The 18,779-nt window shown below is 37.4% G+C and overlaps 1 protein-coding gene across 27 annotated transcripts in view; it reads right to left on the reverse strand.

Moving 5' to 3' along the window:
• Window positions 1-18,779, reverse strand: part of NEB (nebulin) — a 214,535-nt gene that overhangs the window by 97,124 nt on the left and 98,632 nt on the right. For 26 of the 27 annotated variants that reach the window (XM_086718585.1, XM_086718583.1, XM_086718584.1 and 23 more), the window contains 12 exons: window positions 16,194-16,301; window positions 14,789-15,100; window positions 13,257-13,460; window positions 12,685-12,789; window positions 11,616-11,723; window positions 10,033-10,344; window positions 7,842-8,045; window positions 6,180-6,284; window positions 5,931-6,038; window positions 5,229-5,540; window positions 4,307-4,510; window positions 2,874-2,978 (listed from right to left, as the gene is read on the reverse strand). In XM_086718585.1, the coding sequence (XP_086574711.1) occupies window positions 2,874-2,978; window positions 4,307-4,510; window positions 5,229-5,540; window positions 5,931-6,038; window positions 6,180-6,284; window positions 7,842-8,045; window positions 10,033-10,344; window positions 11,616-11,723; window positions 12,685-12,789; window positions 13,257-13,460; window positions 14,789-15,100; window positions 16,194-16,301 (2,187 nt within the window). The remainder of the gene's footprint in view (window positions 1-2,873; window positions 2,979-4,306; window positions 4,511-5,228; window positions 5,541-5,930; window positions 6,039-6,179; window positions 6,285-7,841; window positions 8,046-10,032; window positions 10,345-11,615; window positions 11,724-12,684; window positions 12,790-13,256; window positions 13,461-14,788; window positions 15,101-16,193; window positions 16,302-18,779) is intronic. The other variant, XM_086718590.1, reaches the window with a different exon arrangement.

The following is an 18,779-nucleotide window of genomic DNA, read 5'->3' on the forward strand; positions in this document are numbered from 1 at the left end:
TTTGGGACAGAGAGAGACAGAGCATGAACGGGGGAGGGGCAGAGAGAGAGGGAGACACAGAATCGGAAACAGGCTCCAGGCTCTGAGCCATCAGCCCAGAGCCCGACGCGGGGCTCGAACTCACGGACCGCGAGATCGTGACCTGGCTGAAGTCGGACGCTTAACCGACTGCGCCACCCAAGCGCCCCTATTTGCTAGTATCTTATTGAGAATTTTTGCATCCATATTCATCAGGGATATTGGCCTGTAGTTCTCTTTTTTTGCTGGGTCTCTGTCTGGTTTAGGAACCAAAGTAATGCTGGCTTCATAGAATGAGTCTGGAAGTTTTCCTTCCCTTTCTGTTTTTTGGAACAGCTTGAGAAGGATAGGTATTATCTCTGCTTTAAATGTCTGGTAGAATTCCCCTGGGAAGCCATCTGGCCCTGGACTCTTATTTGTTGGGAGATTTTTGATAACTGATTCAATTTCTTCACTGGTTATGGGTCTGTTCAAGTTTTCTATTTCTTCCTGTTTGAGTTTTGGAAGTGTGCGGGTGCTTAGGAATTTGTCCATTTCTTCCAGGTTGTCCAGTTTGTTGGCATATAATTCTTCATAGTATTCCCTGATGATTGCTTGTATTTCTGAGGGATTGGTTGTAATAATTCCATTTTCATTCATGATTTTATCTATTTGGGTCATCTCCCTTTTCTTTTTGAGAAGCCTGGCTAGAGGTTTATCAATTTTGTTTATTTTTTCAAAAAACCAACTCTTGGTTTCATTGATCTGCTCTACAGTTTTTTTAGATTCTATATTGTTTATTTCTGCTCTGATCTTTATTATTTCTCTTCTTCTGCTGGATTTAGGCTGTCTTTGCTGCTCTGCTTCTATTTCCTTTAGGTGTGCTGTTAGATTTTGTATTTGGGAGTTTTCTTGTTTCTTGAGATAGGCCTGGATTGCAATGTATTTTCCTCTCAGGACTGCCTTCGCTGCATCCCAAAGCGCTTGGATTGTTGTATTTTCATTTTCATTTGTCTCCATATATTTTTCAATTTCTTCTCTAATTGCCTGGTTGACCCATTCATTCTTTAGTAGGGTGTTCTTTAACCTCCACACTTTTGGAGGTTTTCCAGACTTTTTCACGCGGTTGATTTCAAGTTTCATAGCATTGTGGTCTGAAAGTATGCATGGTATGATCTCAATTCTTTTATACTTATGAAGGGCTGTTTTGTGACCCACTATGTGATCGATCTTGGAGAATGTTCCATGTGCACTCGAGAAAAAAGTATATTCTGTTGCTTTGGAATGCAGAGTTCTAAATATATCTCTCAAGTCCATCTGATCCAATGTATCATTCAGGGCCCTTGTTTCTTTATTGATCCTGTGTCTAGATGATCTATCCATTGTTGTAAGTGGAGTATTAAAGTTCCCTGCAATTACCACATTCTTATCAATAAAGTTGCCTATGTTTGTGATAGTTTTATATATTTGGGGGCTCCCATATTCAGCACATAGACATTTATAATTGTTAGCCCTTCCTGATGGATAGACCCTGTAATTATTATGTAATGCCCTTCTGCATCTCTTGTTACAGCCTTTAATTTAAAGTCTAGTTTGTCTGATATAAGTATGGCTACTCCAGCTTTCTTTTGAGTTCCACTAGCATGATAGATAGTTCTCCATCCCCCTCACTTTCAATCTGAAGGTGTCCTCAGGTCTAAAATGAGTCTCTTGTAGACAGCAAGTAGATGGGTCTTGTTTTTTTTTTTTTTATCCATTCTGATACCCTATGTCTTTTGGTTGGAGCATTTAGTCCATTTACATTCAGTGTTATTATAGAAAGATATGGGTTTAGAGTCATTGTGATGTCTAAAACAGACATTTCTGAATTCTTCTGGTGGTTGGCCATTTACTTTATGGAGTGTAGGATACTTCCGACTAAAATTTTAAAGCTAGGGGCGCCTGGGTGGCGCAGTCGGTTAAGCGTCCGACTTCAGCCAGGTCACGATCTCGCGGTCCGTGAGTTCGAGCCCCGCGTCGGGCTCTGGGCTGATGGCTCAGAGCCTGGAGCCTGTTTCCGATTCTGTGTCTCCCTCTCTCTCTGCCCCTCCCCCGTTCATGCTCTGTCTCTCTCTGTCCCAAAAAAATAAATAAACGTTGAAAAAAAAAATTTAAAAAAAAAATAAAATTTTAAAGCTAAACATCTAGGTATACTAACTTTGAATATTTGTCTTCATCACAATATGGTACACATCTGAAAATACCCACCACGCAATACATGAAAACTAAGAACCAACTGTGAAGCTAGAAAACCTTCATCAAGGTATCATGTAAGACCTGGTAAGACTTTTCTCCCCTAATATTTCCCTTTGACTTTTCAGAGGTCCCTGCTAAAGGGATGGGACATAGATATTTAAGCACATCTTATTCTTTGGGTATAATTAAAAGTTATCTTTTGGCTTTTCTAATGGCTTTGAAATATCAAGCAAGAAAGTTCTGGATCAATAAAAAAAAGCTATAAAGATAAAAGAGACTATTACCTCATTCTCCCTCATGTAAGAGAAATTTAACTAGGAAATTTCATTCTTCTCGATTAATATACGATGAGACTGAGCTATGGACATTGGATATAGGACAATGCTTTTAACGTTGAAAGGAGGAATCCAGTAGGATTCAGATATCCCAACTCTTGTAGTCCTGGGACCCAGCCCTGTATTTAACATTTAAAAGAGAGAATTGCCATTCATAATGCATTGGGAATGGTACTAAAGAGAAAATGTCTAGCACCAAAAACTGTACACATTTCTAAGATAGGTAATTTGTCCATTATGCCACACTCCACACACTGACATATACTGTCCTATAAAGACATTTACACTTCATATTTATGCTCTTACATTGCTGATTTGCAGGGCATTAATATGAGCCTGCAGCATGACTGGCGTATCAGAAGGAATGGTGATGTTGGTTTTATCTCTATTCCATGCTTCTTGATATAGTTTCTGTGGAAAGAAGGGAAGTATTAATTTAATACAGTGATAAAAAGTAGATATCTGAAACATTAAGCCTTAAAAACCTGGAAAAATGTTTTTAATGTTTATGATGGTTAATTTTATGTGTTAACTTAGGTAGGCCACAGTACCCAGATATTTGGTCAGACTTTTTTTTTTTAACATTTGTTTATTTTTGAGAGAGAGAGAGAGAGAGACAAAGCATGAGCTGAAGAGGGGCAGAGAGAGAGAGGGAGACATAGAATCTGCAGCAGGCTCTGAGAGGTCAGCACAGAGCCTGATGTGGGACTCAATCCCACAAACCATGAGATCATGACCTGAGCTGAAGTCGGTCACTTAACTGACTGAGCCGCCCAGGCACCCCTGGTCAGACTTTTTATAGATGTTTCTGTGAAGGTATTTTTTTTTTTTTTAGAAGAGATTAACATTTTTATCAGTAGACTTTGGTAGAGTACCCTCTGTAATGTGGATGGGGCTTGTCCAATCAGCTGAAGCCGTTAATAGAAAAAAGACTGATGTCCGCAGAGCAAGAAGGAAATCTGTCAGCAGACTACCTTTGTACTTGAACTGCAACTCTTCCCTAGGTCTCCAGCCTATTCTGCAGACCGTAGATTTGCCAGCCTCCATAATCATATGGCCCAATTCCATAAAATAAATCTCTCTTCGTGTGTGTGTGTGTGTGTGTGTGTGTGTGTGTGTGTGTGTGTGTGTATACACAGATATAGGCTACAGAACTATCTACATCTCTCTCATAAACATATATATACACACATATATACATATATCTATACCTATACATACCTATATCTCCTATTGGCTCTGTTTCTCTGGAGAACCATGGCTAATACAATGTTATACCATTTAAAATGCAGCATTATGCTACAGATTTTTTTTTAATGTTTATTATTTTTTGAGAAAGAGAGAGCATGAGTGGGGGGGGGGGGGACAGAGAGAGAGAGAGAGAGAGAGAGAGGGCAGAGGATCCAGAGTGGGTTCTGTGCTGACAGCAGAGAGCCTGATGTGGGGCTGGAACTCACAAACTGTGAGTTCATGACCTGAGCCGAAGTCAGGTGCTTAAATGACTGAGCCCCCTGGGCACCCCAATATGCTACAGGCTTTAGTATTTGATAGGTGTTAAAGAAATATCTGTTCTAATTTGCATCTATCTTTACCAAACTAGTCTTTACCAAACTAGCAGATTCTTAGAGTTGCTCTTGTTAGTAAGTCTTCCAAGAGGAACAGGCCACTTGCTCTGTTTGGGTGGCATCATCTGAAAACAGTCCCACAAAAGGAATGCTTGGTAACAGGATGGTTCTTACCTCACTTATTTGCAGAGAATTGGCTTTGGCCAGGACAACATCTGGAGTGTCAGCAATGCTAGTGAATTTCAAGGCTTCTGGCCGTGTTTTATAAAGTCTTTCATTCACCAGGTCTTGAGCATTCCTCACCCTCTTCATTTCTACCGAGCCTTCTGGCATCCAGCCGATGCCACGTAGCCACTCCAGATCTGACTTATATACACTCTACAAAGATGTTAGGCAGAAATTAGGTTCCCCGGTTAGACACACCATCTCATAATTGAAAAATAAAGTACATGGGATTGAGGGGTTGATGAGCATAGTAGATGGTATTCAAAAAAAGTAGGATCTGAGATTTATAGGACTCCAGGGTTTTAATATCAATGATAGAGTGATTTGTAAAAGCAGAATTATATACACTAGCTGTGAAGAGGAATAAAATCATAATGCTGAGTTTCATGATAATTATTTGATATTTCCAAAAAATTATAGAACTGAAAAAATTTTTAAAGGAAATTTTGTTGAATATCATTCCGTTTTAATCCTGTAATAACTGACTGAAGGAAATTTTGTTTAATGTTTTAGCTATAGCACAATAGTGGTAATTATTTCAAAAATATTCAGATAATTTATGTTTATCTGCAATATATTTTCATTGCCAGAAAGTATAAATGACATGAAGAAAACAGTCTGGAACCTAGGTCACAGAATAAAAGACCTGGTGTAAGTAGGGCTCTTCATCTATACTCTTTGATTCCTATGACATAACTCCTGAAGATGGATTATGTATTAAACAATGTGAGTGGTGTTCTCCTGGGGCTGTGCAGTGCACACTCTATGACTCTATCTGTCCATGGTGGGGTCTACCCATAGGGGCACTGCCTGGACAATTAATAAAGCTAAGTCCTCTCCTTCCATCTTTCCCAAAGTTTGTGTTACGTACATCACTCTGCAGTTCATAGGCCTTCTTTGCTTGGATAATGTCGTTTTGATCAGGTAAACATGTCCAGTGATGCAGGTAATTTCGATAATCAATGTCACTGACCAAAGTCTGACATTGCTTGGCCATCACGATGCCTAACATGTCCACTGGGCTGGAGAACTTGGTCTTCCACTTTTGGAATTCCTTTTTGTACTCCCTTTCACTTTGAATCTTCCCTGCATGTATGGCACACATAATCCTGGGGTCATCTTCTATGCTCTGGGCTCCAATGTGGTGGCCCTTTTGTCTCTCATATGCTTCTTTGTATTTGTACTACAATGAAAGAAATATCAGTTTAGAAACCAAGTTTGAAGACTGTATACACGCTGACTACAGAAAACATGAATATCCGCAAGCAAACGGATAAGAATTTCATATTGCAAACATTTTGGCATCTCTGAATAATTTTAAATTCTTTACACTATCATAAGCAAAAGTGTAGTATATTCATATACCTTCACTGGTGAAGCCCTTCCCTGAGCAACTCTAGCTACAACTCCAAACTGTACTATTCTTCTCTGTGACAACAAACGGAAAACGTCTTACAAAGTAAGAAGCAGGAGTGGGGATATGTGTGGAAATAATTGTGAAATGTGGCCCACCAGCAGCACAGTGGCTGTTCAGCAATGTGAGTCCAGAGGGGGTAAGATGGAGGGCACTTACATCACTGGCAATGTCCCTTGAGGCCTTGGCCCTTTTGATGGAAATAGCATCAGCCCTCAGATCATAGTCCTTCATCTTTGATTCATCCCATCCCTTGGTGTAAAGTTTCTGGGTGGAGGATGATAAACAACAGAAAAAGAAAATTGTTTCAGAAAGTTAATAGGTCAATTCCAGACAGGAAAGTGTAAGGTGGAAAAGTATTTTGAGGAATCCTAGAAAGGCTTAAAAGACAACCAGGAAACCTCTTACTTGGCTAATATTGGCAGAGTTGCTCTTGGCCAGTAGTATTTCTGGGGTGTCCGGCATCACGTGGATGGAAGATTTGTCAGCATTCCAAGCCTCTGTATATAAATGCTATGGGGGAAAAGGAGTAAGAACCTCTGTTAGTGCCCATGTATTACAGTTGTTTTCAAATTTAACACATTTTACTGTAGAAAAGCCTTTTTAAGGCTATTTGGAGGCAAGGGAAGCAAAAGGGTAGTGGGGAGAGTGAAACATGACAATATTTAAACTGCCATATGACAGCTTCATAGCTAATATGAAGCTATATAGTGGTCTTAATTATTAATTATTTTTTTCTGTGAATCTCACCCTTACTCCTATGACCTCCAAGGATGGAGCCTGCCTATAGAATTATGATGCAGCAGAAAGCCATTAACACAGAGTTAATCCCAAATTCAAGCCCAACTCCACTATGTCCAAGCTGTGTAATCTTGTGAAAGGTACATAATGCCTCATATTCCTCATTTCTAAGAGCTGGATAATCATATTTTTACTGAGTGCTTTTTGGTGTTTTTTAAACCTACTATTTTTTTTTTAAGTTTATTTATTTATTTTGAGACAGAGAGAGAGCTGGGGAGGAGCAGAGACAGAGGGAGAGAGAGAGAATCCAAAGCAGACTCCTCACTGTTGGGAACTGTGAGATCATGACCTGAGCTGAAATCAAAAGTCAGATGCTTAACCAACTGAGACACCTAGGTGCCCTTACTAAGTGCGTTTTGAAGATTAACCATAACATATGTAAAGTGTCTGAGTCATAGTAGGCACTCAAAAGATTTTACAGTGTTTCCTATTGTTATTATTACTGTGGTTGCTGTGATGGGTATGGTATAAAATAGAATTCCTGGAGTTTTAGTACTTCAAGCTTTGGAGTTCACTGAGAGTCAATTTCATATTCTGCACTGAGCACCCAATCTCACTACCCTGAATGTCTGGAAGATGTCCAGGCAGGTGTGGAAGAATTCAGGTACATTAAATTCAAACTAAAATGTGCACATTAAAGACCCATCCATTGGATAAAGAATGATCCCAGTATCAATAAATAGATTGCTAGAACTCTGAAAAAAAAAAAAGTGATTATTTATCTTATGTAATGATACTGAAACAGCAGTAGCAGCTCACTTCTCAAAGAGGTTCTCACTTCCACAACCTAATACGGAAGGGCAAACCAAGCAACTATTTTGAGTTGTTCACATTCAAAGAGTCAATGTGGTGCTGCTATAAACACTGTGTTTCCCAGACTTCAGAACAACATGCTAAAAGGCCATATATTCCTTGCAGGATAGATAAAGACAAGTCAATGGTTTGAGTCTGCTGTGCCTAGGAGAATGTACAGGGCAAAGTAATGTATGTGTGGATGTCTCCAGGTCACTGCTCAATCGAGTATGTCCATTACTCCAGAGAAATTACCCCAGGCTCTGCTTCCTCATGCACACAGAGAATTAGGGGACACAGTGTTGAGAAGAACATGAAGGTCCAACTAGAAATCAAGCAGATGCTCTGTTGAAGACGGGCATGAGAATCAGGCCCATTACATCCCCCTTCTCCGGAAACTCTTCAGGGCATTTCTCACTTTATGAGCCAAATCCATGGAAGGTATGACTCAGGAAATGGAAACAATTGCATACTCACTTTGCTCATCGTCAGGGCATTATTCTTTGCCAGGACAATCTCTGGGGTGTCTGTAATGCATGTGAATTTGAGCTGGTCTGCAGGCTGGCGGTACTTCCTTTCACTCAGGATTTCTCCAGCTCTTTTCACCTTCTCGACTTCTACAGAGCCAATGGGCACCCATCCAATGCCTCTCAGCCACTCGAGATCAGACTTATAAATAGCCTGAAAATGAAATAATGTCAAATATTTATAGAAGTTACCTAGACAGCCTGGTGTCAGATCTTGAGTTAACATATACAGATAATGTATAATTCTGAATCTTATATGAATTTCTGGGAAGACCCACAGGATTGACTTATTTTGGTGTAGAATGGCTAGCCAAACACTTTGTCCCTGAAGGCAGCTAATGTTTTCTAGTTTAAAGACTCATAAAATCTGTGCTTACTTTGGTAGCACATATACTACCAAACCATTTTAAGGAAATTAGTGACTGCCCCTGATAGAAAGTATTCATTCTCTGATTTGATTGCCTGTACCTCCTTGTGCATCAATAATACTCTGTTAGAATACAGCTTGTTCCTGTCCCATTGGGCAGTGGCCTTCACAACCAGCCATATAACATAAAGATGAACACTACTGGTTGACTACATGTTGAATTAATGTGTTTTCTGGGGACAACCAAAAGGGCATCATTTGATTCTATATACATGCTTCTAAACAAAGAGTACACGTATTTTTACTCTTGTTTATCTTATCCTCAATTCCCTTTCTTGTGTTATAGTTCAAGAAGATATTTTATCCGTCTTTAATTTTTCTTCTTTGAATTTAAGTAATTGGCTAAAGGAGCATTTTTCTCATAAGTAAAGGTAACAATTCTTTTTGTTTGTATGGCTCTTTGGGAAATTTTCTTTTTACAATGCCACTATTTTTATCAGTTTTTCGAAAGTGACAGTTGTCAGAGCCTGATCAAAAAAACAAGGAGCTACTATACCAATGAGGTAGCACTTGAGTCCCAAGGACAATCTACTGGCTGACAACAAAAGTGCCTCACGTATTTCTAGAGAGCTATTGTTTTCAGCTTCTTAGAAAAATTGTCTCAATTTGTACAATTCATTCTTAAACTTCCTTGCACAAATAACAGAACATTATCAGAAAAATGATAATACAATCAATTCATTTGGAAAATTAGGTTGTGTTAAACCAGCGATTCTGAACCTGGCATCAATGTACTTGAATAGAAAAACATACTATCTTTATTTTTATTAAACTCTAATTGAAATACAATATTTATTTTGATTATAAATATAGGCTATAGATCATAATAGCATTAATACTACATAAGACTTTGTCAACAATAAAAATCACAAATATTTTCATATCCTATTACATTGTTGCAGACATCTTGAGATATTTATGCTCCTTTTTTGAAATTAAACTAGTTCTTATACCCAGTGCTACATTTTTTAAGTCTTGAAAATCATGTCTATTCACTACATCATAGATTATGTTAAATATTTATGTTTTTTATTTGAGAGAGAGAGAGAGAGAGAGAGTGCATAAATCTCAAGCAGGCTCTATGCTCAGTGCAGAGCCAGACATGGGGCTTGATCCCACGACCCAAGGATCACAACCTGAGTGGAAATCAAAGAGTCAGACACTCAACGGACTAAGCCACTCAGGTACCCAAAGTTTAATATTTTCATAACCATATTTCAATGTGATCAGTTTCTTCTGAAACATATATATGTTGCATTTTATGCATTTCATGACATTGTCTTGAAAAGTCGTCCATAGGTCTCACAGGATGCCAAAAGATTCCATGGCATAAAAAAAGTTAGAACTCCTTTAAAAAAATCTTTTAAATGTGCTGATGGGTCAGCACCAAGGAAGTAATCTGTCACATGGACCTTCCCTATCCCCCAAAGGAAAAAAAAGGTAATTAACCTAATTTGACCTCCTTCCCTTTCCCCTAAGGGAAGGTGACCTTGTCTGAAACAATCCTTTCTATTCTTTTGCTAATAACCTCCTTGCCTTTATCCTCCTCCCTATAAAAACCTTTTTTTTTTTTTTTTCCTTACAACTCTGGAGTTACCCTCTACTTGCTGGATGGATTGCTGCCCCATTAATGAATTGTTTAATAAAGGCATTTAGATTCAAGTTAAAAATCAACAAAAATAAACACATGCTGATGAATATTAGGCCCACTCACATCACTCTGAAGGTCATATGCCTTCCGAGCCTGTATGATGTCGTTTTGATCAGGCAGACAGATCCATTCGTGTAGAGGATGTTTGTAGTCTATGTCGCTTACAAGGACCTGACACTTCTTGGCCAACACCAATCCCAGCATGTCCACTGGGCTGCTGAATTTGGTCTTCCACTTCTCAAAGTCCTTCTTGTACTCCCGGTCACTTTGGATCTTGGCCACATGGATGGACCACATTATCTTGGGGTCATCCTCAACATTTCGAGCCCCAATGTGATGGCCAAGCTGTTTGCGGTAGCCTTCCTTGTACTTGTACTAAAAAAAGAAAAAAGATATGAGTTTGATAAGAACATCTCATTTATATAACATTTTATAGTTTCATACACACATTATTTCTTTTGATTTTTCCTTTCACTAGTGTGAGAGAGAAAGGCTAATATTATCAACCCCATTTTATAAAGTAGAAACCTGAAACCTAGAGGAATTTTAGCTGATTTGTTCATGATCACATCACAAGTAGCTGACATTCAAGTAGAGAGCTTCTAGTTCTTAATATTTTTCCGTTCTATTAAACTATATTACCTACTTCACATTTGATTGCTTAACAAGGAAATGTAAAACATCTTGTACATTCTAAAAAAACATCTGCTTAAAGATGTGGCTTTTTCCTAAAAATGTATTAAGAATATTTTAGAATCTATCTTTTAGAATTTATACTGAATGTCCTGATCAAGAGAATGGGCTACATGTAGATGATCTCACCAGAAAATATCTTCCTGTTAGGTCACTGAACTTTCACCATGAAAGAGTCATGCCTTGGGTTACTGTTCCATACTTTTAGAATTCAAGAACAACATGTTATGATTCATCTTATCATAAGATGATCATAGTGTGGACTTTTCCAGCTGTTTTACAGCCAGAGAATGTTTTGATAATAGAAGGAATGAAGCCTAAGTCTAAGGCATGGAGCCCTCCCAGAAGAAGGAAAGCCTGGATTTGGGTCCTCAGGAGTCATGGCACAGAATAAGGGTGCCAGATACTCTCAGGAGATGTTTCGCATGAGAAGGAAAAGCTACAGAGAAGAGAACAAGCTTCTCTTCTCAATTTGTTCTTACAACCGTTAGGGGCATCTTCAGAGTTACATCTCACTAAAAGTTACAAAGGATGAAACGAAACTCTAAAACACATCTGTCATCTAGTCTTCCTTTGATGCCAGAATGGATGGAAGTAGCAGGAAAGAACTCACATTTATATTGACTGATGTACATGTTCTTTCAATGTCTTCTACAAACATCCACAGCATTTGCTGCTCAACTTCTAAGGCTCAAAAATATGAACCCATTTTTAGGGTCTATAAAACCCTCATTTTACAAGAAAATACCTCTAACCCCAACTGATTAACAGGTATCATCATGGACACATCATCTTGTGGTTTGCTTTGTTTTTATTGGCAACTTTATACATGGTGGAATTACCAAATGAAATTGAGACTTGTAGGGACAACCAAAATTCTGGCAAGAAAAATTATAAAAGCTGCCATTTGGGAAAATCTCTAAGAAATGCCTCTTCCAAAAACATCAACTTACATCGCTAGCGATATCTCTTGAGGCCTTGGCTGCCTGGATTGGGATGGCATCCAAACGCAAATCACAGCCTTCCTTCCTGGACTCTTCCAAAGCAAGTTTATAGAGTTTCTGTAGAAAAGAAAGTCATTACTCATTATTCCTTTCATTAAAAAATAAAGCAGGTTATTATTAAATTTTCCCTGTCCTCATTTAAACTATAGAAAGAAATCCATAAAATCAAATATTAGGTGGGTTTCTACAAAATTGCTTTGTAGGTGCCTAAGGATTTTAAGGCACATGTTCTAAACTTGGAGGTTTTATTAATTGGTAAGTTTAAAACACACACACGCACACACACAAATTATCTTGGGGGGAGATCAGCCTGTGGTTGCCAAAATTTTGTTTTACCGAACAAGAATATGTAAAAAAAAAAAAAAATACTATTTACTATCACCATTATAATATAAAAGAAAACCATCTTAATACTAAACAAGGAGAAAGAATAAGGACATTATCTTCAAATTGAATATATTTGAATGTATGAAAAACTCAAAGTGTTATATATATTTTTTTATCATTTTGCTATGGACTATCATCACAGACCATGATCAATATGTAGAGCAGGGTTTCAAATAATCACCCTGATGAAAATACTAGTCCTGAGAGAGATGCCTACAAAAATACTTGCAAAGAATTTGCTTAAAGGGTAATGCTTAAAGGGTAACCAGAGCATTACTGAAACAGCAGAATACCAGAGGGCATGACACCTCACTGGGTTCCAACAGTGCCTCCTAAATAGCTGTTTAATCAAATAATGGCTTGATACCCACACTGACCTGTAGGAGAAGACATCAGGAGTGTAATTCCCATTGAAATATTTCTCCATAAGCATTCCATTCCCTGCTACCCTGTTGCTACAAGGCTGGCTACTTTGTGGACCTACCACACAGCCCGAAATTGAAGCAAGAGAGAACTCTATTCTACTGACGTTACTTTGGAGTGTGTATAAGTCAAACCATGTCACTTAGGAAACCGTTACAATAGTTCATTTTCGCCTTTCTGTTCATTATATGATCAATAGTTTACTCACATCACTGTAGTTTATTTGGTTGAGTTTGGCTAGCATGATTTCTGGTGTATCTGGCATGACATGGATTGTTTTCTTATCATTGTCCCAGGCTTCAGTATACAAGCGCTATGAAGAAAGAAATTAGAAAAATTATTTTGGCATTCAAAGATGCTTTTCTTTTGATATGTGTCAGTCACCTCTCCTCTATACGAAGTAGAAATAAAATTACTTAAGTTGCATCAATTCCTACTTTTCATGTAGATAAATTACTATTTCCCAGAGTATTTAGCTTACTAGTTTACTATTTCATTGACTTGGTTGTTACTGTTTCTTATTAAAATTATTTAGCAGTTCTGAAAAGTATAAATGGGTTGCAGTATTTAAAATCTGTAATTATGAAATAATTATAGTGCATAGTATTTTTAACAGCTTAATATTTTGAAGTATTAAGTAACTATGGTATTATAATGGAAAAATCATTTACAAAGGTATCATAAATCCTATAGGAATTATAGGAATGCTGTAACATGTCAGAATTTTTACCTTTTTTGATGGTAAATTCCTCTACCTAACAGTGAGGAATAAAAACTCACCTTACTCATGTTTATAGCATTGCTCTTTGCCAGCACCTGCTCTGGAGTGTCAGTTATGCTGGTAAATTTCAGGGTCTCCGGACGCTGACGGTAGATATTATCACTCAGTATCTCTGCGGCCCTCTTGGCTTTAACCACTTCCACAGAACCAATCGGAACCCAGCCAATGCCTTTCAACCATTCAAGGTCTGACTTATATAAATTCTGCAAATGAACAGATAGGAAACACATTTACTAATTAGAATTTTAGATTCATAGTCACAAAATGCCTATTAGGGAAATACAAAGTATTTGTGAACAAATAAAGCTCCCAGCATAGCTGATCACTCATTTAAAAGTATTATTGAATCCTGAGAATATTTTTTCCCCCTGAGCATTTTTTGGTACAGAGGATTATACCAATATGATAAAAGAACTTTTGTAAAATGTAGAAGACACCTGCCCTTGAGGGTAGTACACGATTTTTACACAGAAGTAGAGCTTCTCTAGCTCTGAAAAACGTGCTCTAACTGGGTGTTGTATGTAAGTAATGAACCACAGGAATCTACCCCAAAAACCAAGAGCACACTTCACACACTGTATGTTAGCCAATTTGACAATAAATTACATTAAATAAAAAAAATAAAAAAGAAAAATGTGCTCTAATAGCTCCCAGTAAGACCCCACACTCAGACCAGTGCTGCTGCAGTCACAAAAACTCTTTTGCCTTTTTTAAAGGAAAAGAGGTGAAATTTAACTACAGTAATGAGTTTCAGCATATAGTAATGTTAACCTTTGCAAATCACGCTCTCACATTTTTAAAATGGAGATATAATTGACATGTAATATATTAGTTTCAAGTGTACCACATAATGATTTAGTATATGTACAGACTGTAAAATGATCACAATAAGTCAAGTTAACATCTATCACTACACATAGCTGCACTTCTGGTGTGTAAAAAGAACTTTAAAAAAAAATCTTTATTTCCGCCTTCAAAATCACAAAATATCAAGTGTGTAATGTGGTGTTGTAAAGATAATATATATTTCTCTATTCATTTTATTTTACTATCAGTAGTACATGGTAACTGTTAACAAGAATTAGACGATTGGTTTTGAAAAAGACGGTAATATATTAGTATTTCCCTGTCTTAAAATGATTTAGTATAATATACTTCTGTTCCCACTTTTTCCACCTCCCTCCATGCCAACATGTATTTCTCTCTCTTTAAGCCAAAAATATGCAGCTATATACTTCTGAGGACTAAGTTTCACCTAACTCATGCAAAGGAAGCCTGAATTACTAGGAAGAAATGTACCTATATATATAATTGATAATATATATTTTATTTCCTCTTTTACATATGACTTTGGGGGGAGAAAAACTGTGAAATAAACTGTAGTGCTTCCAATAGGAAACTCTTTTTAAACATTTAATGGTATATTGTTTAAAATATACAAATAAATTCCAGTCTCCTGGCACTAGTCAGAATTTAAGGACATGTTTCAGATCTTCTTTTAACATGCAGAACCAGCATCAGGGATACTCACATCACTCTGGAGGTCATAAGCTTTCCGAGCCTGGATGATGTCATTCTGGTCCGGCAGGCAGGTCCATTCATGCAGAGGATGTTTATAGTCCACGTCACTGACTAAGGTCTGACATTTCTTGGCCAGAACGATACCAAGCATGTCCACTGGGCTGCTGTATCTGGTCTTGTATTTCTCAAATTCTTTCTTGTACTCTCGGTCACTCTGCACTTTGGCGATGTGGAGAGACCACATTATCTTGGGGTCATCGTGTACTGCTCGGGCACCAATGTGGTGACCCAACTGCTTACGGTAAGCTTCTTTGTATTTGTACTGAAAGAGAAACCAGTAAATAAGGAGGGAGCACCAAGGGCTATTTCCTGTCATTCTTTTTGTGATGAGGCTTTTCTATGAAATCCTTAAGACGCTAGGGTACATTCAACATGTGCTGAGATGCTACACATTGGAAAACACTTCCAATGAAAAGGATGTTGTGCTCATTTGCACATTTCTACAGAATAATTCCACAATGATCACTTTATATGATGCTAAAAATCTTTTTTGATAAAAAGAGACTAAAAAGTGAACTTTGAGTGAGTTCAATTGTAGTGATAAACAGTGTCTCAGAAGTTGGTCATATGGGTGGACTCAACTGAGATTTTCCTAATCTTTTTTCTAGGGCATTCTGAGAAATAATTTTCCTCTGCACAAATAGTCTGGGAGCAGTAGTTTAAAAATGGGTGAATTTTGTTGTTTGATAGGTTTAGAGTTTCAGTTTTGCAAAATGAAAAATTTCTGGAAGTCTGTTGCTCAATAGTGCGAATACACTTAACATTGCTGAACTATGTACTTGAAAATGGTTAAGACAGTAAATTTTATATGTTTTTAAACCATGATTAAAAAGAAAAGCCTATAAAAATGGACAATTTCTACTATTCAGATTAATATTTAAGTTGTCCAGGAATCTGATATCTTCACTTTTAAGGTAAAGGAATATGCAGACATATCTTTTTTGTTATCCTATGCCCTTCCTCGAATCAGGAGGGAGAACTCCATTAAATCCCGCTCCTTTCCTGGCATCTTTGTCTTGAGTGTATCCTGAGGAGAGCTCATGAGGTTTTATGAGCTACTAGCTCAACATATGTCCACCTAGCCTTAATGAAGGTACCCAATCTTATTAAACAAAGACCAAAGGACAGGAATCAAAGGAACTACATTCCAGTTCAGACTTTGTCTCAATGATGCTTGTGATCTTGGGCAGGTTACCTACTGTCTCAAACCCTAATTTATTTGCCTGTACAGTGAAGGCAGTTAAGGTGGAAGACTACAGATCCATGGGTGATGACTATAGAGACATCCATCTGTGTTTCCCTGCACAGAGGGCTGGCCTGTTGGTAGCAAAGGGAAGGACTTGTTCAGCTCTTACATCACTGGCAATGTCTCGGGAGGCCTTGGCAGCCACAATGGGAATGGCATCACTTCTCAAGTCATAGCCTTCTTTCTTGGCTTCTTCCATGGCCTGGCGATAGAAGTTCTGAGGAAAGAAGTAGCAACATTCATTCATTCATATATATATATATATATATATATATATATATATATATATATATATATTATTTATTTTGAGAGAGAGAGAGAGAGAGAGCGCACAAGCAGGGGAAGGGCAGAGAGAGGGGAGAGAGAGAATCCCAAGCAGGCTCCATTCTGTCAGTGCTGAGCCTGACACAGGGCTTGATCTCACAAACAGTGAGATTACCGACCTGAGCTGAAATCAAGAGTCAGACACTTAACTGACTACCTACCCAGGTGTCCCAGAAATAGTAGCTTTTACATGTAATACTTTCACTCTAAAAATGTATTTTTGTCCAAAGAAGACTGCTTTGGATGCAGAATTAACTGCACTAATATGTTCAGCTTTAAATCTTAAACACACACACACACACACACACACACACACACACACACACACACACACACAAACCCCTCTTTCTTTTACATTCTATTTATCCAAGCTATTTAAGCTGAGATTTTACAGCTGGCAGGCTTTAACACTGCAAGTTCTCTTTACACAAATCCTTACAGATTTTAGACGTGAAATCAATAGCTTTCAAATGTGTTGGATTGTTCAGCCCTTGCTCTTCTCATCAAACAGCCAAGAAGTGTTGATTTAACTCCAAATTTGAGTTAGGGACAATTTTACTAGCAAAGAATATGATTACATAACAATACACAACACCACCTTAAATATGTATGTGTCTACAACCAAATAGTGCTGAACTAAGGATAATCTGTTCCTGAATGGCTTTGTTAATATTGATTTGCTCCATAATTAATTTTTTATTTAAAAATTTTAATTATAAATTGTTAATTTATTAGTTAAAAACACAAAACTAATTAAAATATATTTGATAATTTATTCTGTAAATTGGAAAAACACCCACTATTCAGTTTCCACGATAGGATAGATACACATAGAAGGTGGAATGCAGGTGCTGTGGGAACACAGTTTGAGAACCAGTACATTAAACAAATCATCTATACTAGAAGTCTTCATTCAGCATTTTTTGCTTGTGAGTCACCCACAAGAATTTGACCAAATCCTATATACTGTTAAGATAAATTTAAAATAATTGCTAATATTGTTTTTTAATTAATCAATAATAAAGTATGCATTGTGATAATTTTTAAACATAAAAAGTAAAAATTTATTGGATCTCTTAATGTTACTTTTGTGATTTATAGGAAATCACAGTACCTTGATTGAAAACCTTGAAAACGGTTTTGGTGGATATTAATGAATTAAATTGTTTGGCAGATTTTTTGTTTTTTTTTAAATACACTCAGGCATGTACCACATTAACTGCTGGAACAGGTATGCTTTCTTTTTTTCCTCTTTTTAGAAATAAAATCTTTAAAAAATCTTACCTGGTCAAATATTTTAATGTATGTTTTAATATTTAAAAATGTATATTTTCCTTATTTTGAAAAACTTCAAACCTACAGAAAAGCTTTAAGAATAGTACAATGGGGGCGCCTGGGTGGCTCAATCAGTTAAGCGTCCGACTTCGGCTCAGGTCACGATCTCGCGGTCCGTGAGTTCGAGCCCCGCGTAGGGCTCTGGGCTGATGGCTCAGAGACTGGAGCCTGCTTCCGATTCTGTGTCTCCCTCTCTCTCTGCCCCTCCCCCGTTCATGCTCTGTCTCTCTCTGTCTCAAAAATAAATAAAACGTTAAAAAAAATTAAAAAAAAAAAGAATAGTACAATGAACACCCAGCTACCCAATTATTAGCACTTTTGCCATATTTATTTTCTCTTTCTCTTTTATGTGTGTATGTTTGGCATGTATATTTGTTTTTTTAAATCTTATTTTCAATTATAAGAACCAATTAAGAGTAAATTGTAGACATCATGGCTTTCACTTTTAAATATTTAAAGCATATATTGCCTAAGAAAAAGGTCACTTTTACATAACCACAATATATTTATTAAATTTGGGAAATTTGATATTGACACAATACTCTTATCTAATAGACAGTGAATATTCAAATTCCACCAACTGTCCCAGTAGTGTCCTTTATAGCAATATTGTTTGTCTACCTAGAATCCAACTCAGGAGCACGAGTGGCATTTGACTGTTCTCGCAGATTTTTAGGCCTTTTATCTGTGCTTTTTGTTTGAAAGTTAAAGAAGAGTGGCTAAGAAAGAGGAAGTGGACACCACTGAGGGCAGGGCCCCTCAGACAGGTAATTTAGAAGAGTAGGGAAGGGCAGCCCTCCCTGTTAAAGTGATTTGTTTATAACACCGCAAGCCAGAGTACCCACTGGAAAGACTTTGTGTTACCTCAAGGACACCTGAAGTTGGAAGGTAGCTCATCTTTATACCCCAAAACAGAGACATAGTTCTTAAAGTGGTCTATGATGGACTAATTTAATCTTTAATTTCAGTTTCCTCCCTTTCCTCTTTTAAGAGAGTTACTGCTTCAGAGCAAGTAGATGTAGAACCTGTAGATAGT

Source organism: Puma concolor, chromosome C1 (assembly GCF_028749965.1).
Source record: "Puma concolor isolate L17-30 chromosome C1, mPumCon1.1.hap2, whole genome shotgun sequence".
Lineage (NCBI taxonomy): Eukaryota > Metazoa > Chordata > Mammalia > Carnivora > Felidae > Puma > Puma concolor.